Source organism: Spea bombifrons, chromosome 5 (assembly GCF_027358695.1).
Source record: "Spea bombifrons isolate aSpeBom1 chromosome 5, aSpeBom1.2.pri, whole genome shotgun sequence".
NCBI lineage: Eukaryota > Metazoa > Chordata > Amphibia > Anura > Pelobatidae > Spea > Spea bombifrons.
Window position 1 is genome coordinate 95,815,336 of NC_071091.1, and position 10,602 is coordinate 95,825,937.

The 10,602-nt window shown below is 37.7% G+C and overlaps 1 protein-coding gene across 1 annotated transcript; it reads left to right on the plus strand.

The window, feature by feature from the left end:
• Positions 1-5,911: 5,911 nt before the first annotated feature.
• Positions 5,912-8,127, plus strand: KCNS2 (potassium voltage-gated channel modifier subfamily S member 2). Its single transcript, XM_053466777.1, has 2 exons — positions 5,912-6,063; positions 6,662-8,127. The coding sequence occupies exon 2, from the start codon at positions 6,694-6,696 to the stop codon at positions 8,125-8,127; it is 1,434 nt and encodes a 477-aa protein (XP_053322752.1). The 5' UTR covers positions 5,912-6,063; positions 6,662-6,693.
• Positions 8,128-10,602: the final 2,475 nt, after the last annotated feature.

The following is a 10,602-nucleotide window of genomic DNA, read 5'->3' on the forward strand; positions in this document are numbered from 1 at the left end:
CACAAGGCATTTAATACTATTGTTAGAAATAATTCTGCTTGTAAAAGCATTAAAGACTGGTTTTACATTCACTGAATAGCTAGTCCAATTTGTAGCCGTATTACACATTGGGGAATCGTGTAGTGAATTAATTTTCTGTGACAGTAATAATGAGGAAATATTTAAACATTGCTTTCGATTCAGCAAATATATTCTTCCATGACTAAGAATAACTTACAGAAGGAAGATGTCCTATTATCCAGAAATCATCCTCTGACAAACTAAATGAGCAACCATTTAAAAGCTATTGGAACCCGTTCGAGCAGTGTTCAGTAATACCATCCGTGAAATTCACGCGACTCGGAATGAACTAGGTCCCTTTTCTCTCAATCCGGAATATCATTATTTTGTAATAGTGATGTTGAAACGTTAAATAGGTCACATACATTTAAATACCATCTACTGGAAGTCAGCACTTGAAATTCAGAGAACAGTAAATAAATACACTTAATAAATATGTAAAGTAAAATAATATTAAATATTAGGTAAAATAAACATCCAGAGTAAGAAAGCTATTTAAATGATTACTTTAAATTCTAAGTACAAAGTTGTTCTCTTCAACGATATCATTCTTAGGAGTCAAAATCTTTGTTTGCGTAATATGTAATTTCAAACTTTTTTGCATGCTTTTTATAGACTAGAACCTATATAGGCACCAGGCATTATAAGTTATTTTTTCTGAAATAAGGGTCAATCTTATGAGGTCAGATGAGGTCATGGGGTGGTCCAAAGTGCAAGTTCCCTCGAGGTGTCTTTGTAGGTGTTCTAGCTGTATAAGATTAGTCTAATCTACTAGACAAACACTGCCACTCCTTATAATAATGTCTTGTTGTGAACAATAGAATGGCTTGGTCTAAATCAACTGTGTTTGAGCAGGCAAAGTAATCTAAGATATCACATAACACATGACATTGGAACCCTCCAGGTCTGCAGATGAAGGAAGTTAATTGGTGCAAAATAGGATTACACTGAAGTCCCCAAATTGTTTGATTTTATAATTCCCTTTTACTTCATAATAATAATAAATTATTATTATTATTATTATCTATGTAACATAAAAGGTAACACTATATTTTTGTAGTAGGAGTAGTAGTTTTGTATCCTTTTTATATTTATTCTTGTATTTAGCATAAATATGTATATTAGTCATAAATACAGGCAACTGATACGTGATAGACACAGCTTTTACTAATAAGATTACAGTATTTTAAACAGATTATACTACTTTTCATGTTAAGCACTTGGTGAAGGATCAAATTATTATCTGCAACAAGAGACAACATTTCATAATCCTTCATATTCTTATTACTTGGATTTAACAACCTGTAATTACTAAGACTTTAATTCAAACTGTAGAACTAGATACCAGATATTCCAAGTTTAATGAATTAATGCATATAAATATTTATACAAAATATCAACATCCCCAATAACTAGCCAAACAAGCATACGTTAAGTAGTTTGGGGTATCATATGTTTCCATGTTACCGGCTGGAAATTAAAACAGTAGGAGGAAATTCTACATTCTTAATTAAGCATTTTGAGATGGCTACCATTTTCAGGGGTCCTGTCAGAATCAGTCATTTCCCAGACAAACAGGAGCTGCTTGTGCCAGCAGCGGAGCTGGAGGTTTACAGATCTGGCTTACATCAGAGAATGTCAGTGTTTGGCACCAGTCCTCAAATTACACTAACAGGGCAGGCTTTAGTAATTACCCCATTCTATTCAAATAAAGCAATACATAACACCTGGACTAGTGGTGTGTCTTGAAGATTGGGTTGTGAACCCCTGTTCTACACAATGATACTTGTAATAAAAAATAAATAATAAAATACAATTAGCGGGACTGTTTGATTGGTTAGCAGGTGCTTGCCAGGTAGCCAGTCTGTAACAGCTCTTAAAATAAAACCAGGAAAACCTTTAAGGAACCCCAATTTTACACCAGTAGACTAGCCAAGCAGCTGGAAAGGGACATTGGAAATTCTTTCATTTTACGGACAAAGCAGATAAACATCCAATTTTAAAAATAATTGAATTTGGACTTAGTGCTATGTGCTCAATATAGTACCAAAAGTGCACAATATAGGGTTAAGTGTAGTAATACCAGCAATGGACTATTCACTTGAGTAATATGTTTGGATAAGAAACTGTCCCTATGGGGTTTGTAGCATCATAATAAATACATCTATATAAATCCTATTTCATTGGCATGTAACAGAAGAGTAACATTGTTATGCTTCAATCTATGTGTTGGCATCAAAAGGGTTACATTATTTATATATACGTGCTTTTTGCCTGTCTGTGGATGCGCAGGTTGTTTCTACCATTAAATTGTGTTAGATGCACCTTATGGAATCTAGAAAAACCTTTTCATGGAATGCCCCTGGAAAAATGTATACGTTTAAGTGCTGCTAGTATTCTGAGGACCCCATCAAATTGCTTAGTAGAAATTGCCTTATATTATTTTCAATTCAGCTTTTTTTCCCATGGAGTCATATTGTAGATTCCTCTATTTGACGGCTATCACTATTTGGGGAATAGTTAAGGAGTTGAAATGCAAACCATACATTTTCAAACACCAAAGCACCAATTAACGTTTACATGGATCGTTGAACTGAGCCCTCTAATCTCCAAAGTGTCCACCAGGCAAATGCTATGCAAACTACTGTCAGCAAGGACACTTAATAAAAAGGAAATATGGACTTGAAATTTACAAAAGATTATCGATAAATACTAGACTCACAAACACATAGTGCTTTTCTAAACCACTTGGTATATTTAAGTGCAAAAAATGTTATATTGGTCTATTTGTAAGAGGAAATGTGTGCTTTTGAAGCATTTGATTCACAAATGAATGTAAGTTATTCTAAAATTGCCAATGCCTCTAAGAGTGGGTTCCAAATTGACAATACACAATAGTAGTGTTAGTTAGTTAGTTAGATAGTTAGATAGTTAGTTAGTTGTGTTAGTTCAATTTAATCAATAAAGGCCTCATATTCTAGTTCCCCTTTGATAGGCGAATTAAAACAAAACTTGCTTTGTTTAAACCAGTGTCTATACATGGAATCCAACTCCAGTCCAGTACCAAGGTACAAATGATGCTATTGGGGGTAAGATAAATGGACCTGAACGTCCATGATCTATTAAATCAGAGGTTCAATGACAATAAATAAAAAAGAATGGCTGTATCACTATTAAACAATAATTTAGTAAATTTATTAACACAGCTTAACACACTGCAGCTAGAATAATCTTTCTCTGTCACCGTTGCTCATTTGTTGCTCCACTAAGGCAATCACTCCATTGGCTCCCCATACCCCTCAGAATCAAATTCAAACTTACAACCCTGACCTACAGAGCCATTAACCACTCCGCACACCCCCTGTATCTCTGCCCTACCATGCAACTACATCCCTAACTGCTCTTTTCATTCCTCTCATGACCTTCGTCTATCTTCTACAGTCATTACCTCTTCTCACGCTAGCATCCGGAATTTGCCAGGTGCTGTACCCTACTCTGGAATTCCCTTCCTAGTCAGACTTTCTCCCTCATACGTGAATTTCAAAAGCTCGTCTGAAAACCCACCATTTTCAAGAAGCATACATCCTTTCCACCTAACACTCTCAGAGATCATCCGGACCCAATCAGCTCATCCCCATCCAAGCAGTTCTCTCCTACTGTTTCATTTCCCCCTCAACCACCGTCTAGATTGTAAGCTCACAAGAGCAGGGCTCTCTTCTCCTTTGGTACCAATTTGTTATTGTTTGTGACTTTAAATTATCCCTACTGATTGTAACAGCGCTGCGGAATCTGCTGGCGCTACATAAATACATGTAACGTAATGTGCTGTTACTTTATACTCAATATGATCAGTAATAAAAGAAATAGTGATAACATAGACTGTTTTGTGTGGCTAGAGTGTCATTTTGTCCGTCTGCAGTTTTATTGTATGGAAAACAACAGCTGCTTCCATAAAATGCAGTAGTCCTGCTTGGTAACTGCTGCTGGTAAGACATTTGCATTGTGTTTTGTCACAGCATAAATAGAATATAGATAAGCGCTCCTGAGGATCTCTTTTCCATGCTTCATAGGCTCCCTGCTACCTGAGGGAGTGACATGCGGGGTAACATTCTGTCTCCACCAGAGGAGATCCTGGTTCCCCAGGAAACAAACTTCACTCCAGGAGAGACCTCTTAGCAAAATGGGACATCGCCGAATAGTCAGAATAAACACAATAGTCATGAATGCTGCTTCTCCAGTAGAAAATGTATTTTATTTAATGTATTTTTTATTTTTTTTACTAGTTTCCAGTCTGGATTTATTCTTCTTGTTTTATTCGCAGACATATTCAAGGTATCACAGGAAGCCCAATAGGGTGACCTTGCATATTTTATTGCTACCATCAGCAAAAGCTATAGACTGCCTGGTGCTAATAATTGTGGTAAAAGATGATCCTAATGAGAACTAAATACATGACACTGTTCCTTCCTGCCATTGATTGCTATCAATTCAGTTCTCAAAAGTAGGTTTTGCATATGAATACAGCAGCAGTGCTTTACAATGCATGAACAGTAGACATGATGGCTCTTTAAGTGCATGTAATAGTTTCTGAGGAATGGCTGTTTTTGAGATTGAATTAATTTATACCATAATTTATGGCATCACTAATGTGATTAGAGTTTTAAAAATGCATTACTATTGTCCTTCATCATTTGATGGACCACATCTCCTATTAATCTCAGCCATAGAGATCAGCAACATCAGCTGGGCAGCAGCCTTGGCATATAGTTACAGGCATCTAAATGGTTAATTAGTTTCAAAGCATCAATCAATAATTTTACTAGTTGGACAGATAACTAGTAGTATAAGTGTTCCTTTTTAACAGGTGAGGTTGTAGTAATATTACACTCTAATAACCCAGCAGAGCCTTTAAGGGATCCCAGCTTTTTACTCCTATTATTACTTATTATGTGTAAATAAGCTTGGTTTTCGTTAAAACAGAGATTATACCAAAGGCTTTCTGCAGCAGCTGAGTGTTTGCGAGCAGCTCGATCCACAGACCAGTGGGCTGAAGGATCCTTACTTAAATGCTGTGAATCTTATCTATCTTCCAATTGAAATTCTCATTAATGTATGTTTATTAAGGTGATAGATTTGTAAAGCAGATTATTATAAAGGCAACACCACTGATGTAATAAAATCACAGACAATCGGTGCATCTCCTATTGTTGTAAGTGGCTCTATTTGGATTGCTATCTTCTGCCTGATCTCCACGATGGTGCAGGCGTGGGTGTCAGAGTAGTAATAGTATTTACTCACATGCACTCAGAGGGTGTAGGGAGGACAGGGATCACACCGTGTGTACTAATGGCCCCTGTGCAAGGTGAGCCCCAGCTGATTTGTTACACATCTGATCTCATTTCATGCCCGTGGCTGCTCTCATCCATCTCTGCTGCGCGTCACATCTCCCATGTAGGGTGAACTTTCTCTTTTCCCAGACATACAGCTCATCTTTCTTTCTCCTCCCCTATTTCATGATGCAAAGGAAACCCAGACTGAAATCCGCATCAGTCACAAGCAGCACCTGAGCAACCAGCTGAAATGCTGTAAGGAAAACAAAAAACCCCTCCTCGCCTAGGGAATGCCGTGCAGAGATAGGCAAGACAATGAGCCATGATACAGAGCCAAAGGATGGGAGCTCTCTAGGCAGGGAGAGAGAGCAGAGTGAGCTCAGAGAGAGAGGAGAGCGCTGGGAGCTGTCCTTTCAGCACCAGGATTCCACTCTGCACGGCTAACAGGTCCTGCCATTCCATCAGCGCAACTTGCTGCACCAACAATCCATCTTGGACCTGAGAAGACCTCCTTCAACATCCAGCCCTGCATTGTCCTACACCAGGGTTCTGATGGAATATTAAACAGATCAGAGCTCACAGCCACAACCATCTGGAAACTCTCACAGAGCCATGGGATGTACCCCTGGGAGTTGCTTCTGTGCAATTGGTTCTAAACTTCAAATAATAAGAGGTATGATGTTTTATTTGAAGAGTGTAGGAGAGCAGCCTGAAGCTATGAGTTTGACACCCGGTTGGGCAGCAAGGTGTAGTAATCAGTTTATAATTAAAAACAGGCATTTGGATAAGGCATGGGACAACAATCATTGAGACAGATGTAACCCCTCAATGCCAGACAGGTGTGTAATGCTTTTTGTTTCATTTGCTTCACATAAATCTAGCACTGAAAATGTTAATTTATAAAAAATAATATCACTGTACTCAGAGTGCTGAAAAGTTATGTAATTAATATTGAATTTATTCACGTCTGAGAAGCCAAAATAAAATACACATAGCATAAGGGGAATAATAACACACTGTATGGCTGCATAGCTCTTTAATTGGCATACTTCACCATAGTCATGCTATAATACATGCATGTGTTACAGTACCCTGTAAAATGAATACTATTAAAAGGACATCTTTATGACATGAAGCCATTGCTGCTAATGTATGCTTCATTTATTCTTCATTTATTTATTGTGTTAAAAGATGTGTTTAAGTGTATACAATTTCCCCCTTGCCAGAGCTGGTGTTTAAAATTGACCCTGTGCCAATTTGCTGTATTTTAGGAAGCATTTCCATAAAACCTTGAAAGTTCAATATGACAGGGGAGAGACTGGAGGATTTGTCTGGATGGCATTTTGAAGATACAGAAATAACTGTAAATGTTGGGGGGTACAAGAAGAAGCTAAGGTATGATACACTGTTAAAATTCCCAGACACCAGGTTGGGAAAACTGTTGGGTTGTCAATCAAAGGAATCCATCCTGGAACTGTGTGATGATTATGATGACGCAATGAATGAGTTTTACTTTGACAGAAACCCAGAGCTTTTCCCCTATGTGTTACATTTTTACAATACGGGGAAACTCCACGTCATGGGAGAGCTTTGTGTGTTCTCCTTCTGTCAAGAGATCGAATACTGGGGGATAAATGAATTTTTTATAGACTCATGCTGTAGTTACAGCTATCATGGGAGAAAGGTTGAACCTGACCAGGACCAGTGGGAAGAAAAGAGTGAGCAGGAAAGCACTACATCATCTTTTGATGAGATTTTGGCTTTTTATCATGATGCTTCTAAGTTTGACAGGCAGCCTTTTGGAAACATCAGAAGAAGACTTTGGCTAGCTTTAGATAACCCAGGGTACTCGGTCATGAGCAGGGTATTTAGTATCCTTTCCATCATCGTGGTCCTTGGGTCTATTGTAACTATGTGCCTCAACAGTCTGCCAGACTTTCAAATTGTTAATGCCAATGGAAGTTCAGAGGAAGACCCGCGGTTTGAAATAGTGGAACATTTTGGCATTGCTTGGTTCACTCTTGAATTGGTCATGCGTTTTGCTGTATCTCCGGACTTCAGAGCTTTCTTCAAACACCCACTGAACATCATAGACTTCATATCGATTGCTCCTTTTTACATCACATTAATAGTCAACTTGGTGGTGGAAAGCAGCCCAGCTCTGGCAAATTTAGGCAGGGTAGCCCAAGTACTCAGACTTATGAGGATTTTCCGCATCCTAAAACTTGCCAGACATTCCACTGGCCTACGGTCTCTAGGAGCAACCTTAAAATACAGCTACAAGGAGGTTGGCTTGTTGCTGCTCTATCTGTCTGTCGGGATTTCCATATTTTCTGTGGTCGCTTACACCATTGAAAAGGAGGAGAATGACGGCTTAGCCACGATTCCAGCTTGCTGGTGGTGGGCTACAGTTAGCATGACCACAGTTGGTTATGGAGATGTCGTCCCAGGTACCATTGCAGGAAAATTAACAGCTTCAGCCTGTATCCTAGCTGGGATACTGGTAGTTGTGCTTCCCATCACTCTCATATTTAATAAGTTTTCCCATTTTTACAGAAGACAAAGGCAGTTAGAAAATGCTATGAGAAGCTGCGACTTTGGCGATGGAGTGAAAGAGATACCATCTGTAAATCTGAGGGATTACTATGCCCATAAAGTCAAAGCTTTGATGGCAAACCTCTCTAATATGAGCAAGAGTACTCCAAGTGAACAGAGTCTTGATTGCTCTCTGAACTAATTCAGCCAAAAAAACAAATACATCTTGTTCAGGTCATATGATTATACCAGAACATACCCATACGTATACATACATGTTGGATAAAGAGAGTCACTGCTCTGCATAGTGTGCGCAGAATATATCCAACGGATATCTAACACTGACCCTACTAAAAGGTTTGGTTCCTATGCTTCCACAAACTACCAATGTTTATTTGTGATTTGCTTTTAACCAATGCCATTGTAACGCCTGTTCCTGCCAAATGTGAGCAATGTAGTGTGCTATCAGGTGTGTATACGTTTATGGCAGTGTGAAGAGTAACAATGATGTCTGTTCAGGTCCTCTGTCTTGTAATGCGCAATAATTTATGGCCCATGTCGTCATTGAAATGTTTGCCTGACAGCGTGCATAGATTCGTTATATAATATCAATGTTTCGCATCTCAAGATGTTATCTAAAATTGGAATGGAACATTTTAGGTGGGTTTCTATGTACAACTTCAAATGTTATAGACAATAAGGCATTTATTATGATATGCATATGCAAGACAAATATGTAGAGTTTAAATGCATGCACGACAATGACTGTCAATCTAGTCTGTATTGTATTTCGCAGGACTACGTTAAAGCAGATCTGTTGATGTGACAAACTCACTATCATGTTAGATGTTTTCTTTCCTCAGATCTGAGCTGTTTGCGTTATGGAGTTAAAGACATCTCTGCCTTTTTCCGTATATATTGCTTGCAGCTCCACTAATGAAAAACTGGTTTTCTAAATGAATTATATCCAAAGTTTCCTTGCCCACATATAACACATTTTTATAAACCTTGTTTTACATAGACATGAGACATAATGTAAAACACAATGAGATATAGCCACTCGGCTACTTGTAGACTAATTGTGCGGGGATACGGTGATGACGGTGGTTTGCTGCTTGTGGTCAAGCATTGCACAGGTTTAGATAAATATATGTACAACTTGATACATATTCTTGGAAATAATAATAAAAGTATCAACCCCAAATAGTGATGATTGCTTTACGTGCCTTTTGAGTTTACTGGATATATATTAAATTATAAACATATGGCATGCTGAGTATAAGCAATAAGCCCAGTAAGGGGCTTAAAATAGGCCCTGTATTGACATTTATGTTATAGGTCACCGCAGCCACATCACCATGTAAGAAAACACATAATTATTTTACATTGCAAGATAATTGTCTTGTATCAGATTACAGCTCATTAATGGCTGGAATTATTTGGTTTGCTTAGCCGCTGCCTCTGGTTTAAACCGCTCAGATCATCAGTACCAGTTTTGAGATAGCATTGGTTTGTTCTTACGCATCTACCTGAATATTCTAAAACGGCAGTATCAGAAGTCAAGATTACCGTAATTCCTTGTTTTATGATAGTTTGCATACACGCCAGTAGTTTACATTCATTTTTGTTCACAATTAACAATTGTTCAATATAAACAAATTGCAGCAAATCATTTAATTGCCAATGTTAATATTTGGTATGCTTATTAAATATCCCTGCTCTGTACGGTTTTCATTGTAACAAAAAATTAATAATTTTCTACAGATAGAACTAATATATTCGTTTTATAATAAATGTTTACTTGATTACATTTTGCTTTGAGCCCTTCCTCACAATGGTGTTTATTGCACAGCTAGAACTGCTAAAAGACTCTCTAATGTATCAGTAACCGATCTCTTTTGGGTCTGTGATGCCACTGTAATATAACATTGAATGCTGAAAACTCTATGACTTGAGTTTTACATTCAAAGTCCTCCTAAAAACAAAGAAGAGGGGCTTAACCTATTACTTCTCCATTGTTCTTGTCTGTTTTCTTGTTATTTTTTAAATAAAATGTTAAATCTGTATAACATAATAAAGGTTCCAAATTGTTTATTAAGCATATCTTATGGGTAAATTAGTGTTTCTGAAATGATGTTATGTGATTCCTGTTTTGTTTTTTTTGTGTTTTTCTTCCTAGCTCACAAAAGTAAGTTAGTAGAAATTTAAGCCACTCGCCTACCTGGCTGGTCCATGTGGACCATAAACACTGCCGATACCTATGATGTTACAAACATAGTTGTATGTGGTCAGGGTTGTAGTTACATTCCAAGTAAGCCTGAGTGCAGATACTACATGAGCTACCATGTCTTTCACCCAAAAAAAATCTTGGCAGGAGGATATTGTGATATAGAATATATGCATTCTCTACATCACTCAATGGAAAGGGAGAGTAGATGGTCCCGTCACCCCTCGCCACCCCTACTATAGTTTTGATGTACATTTACCATTATTAACTTTGGCAGCACATGGCAAAGTAATAATACCATGCCAAATGATGGGCAGAGAGTACAGTTCTTTCTCTAGGTCAACCACTTTCCATGACGTACTTTTTGTTAACTTCAGATACTGTAAGACAATCTGTTTACACGCAGTAATAGGAAACGTTGGTTGTTGGCAGAAATGAACATTTAAAACC

Excerpts from the sequence above, each read along its gene's own strand:
- KCNS2 (XM_053466777.1), top strand. The coding sequence starts at position 6,694 with ATGACAGGGGAGAGACTGGAGGATTTGTCTGGATGGCATTTTGAAGAT.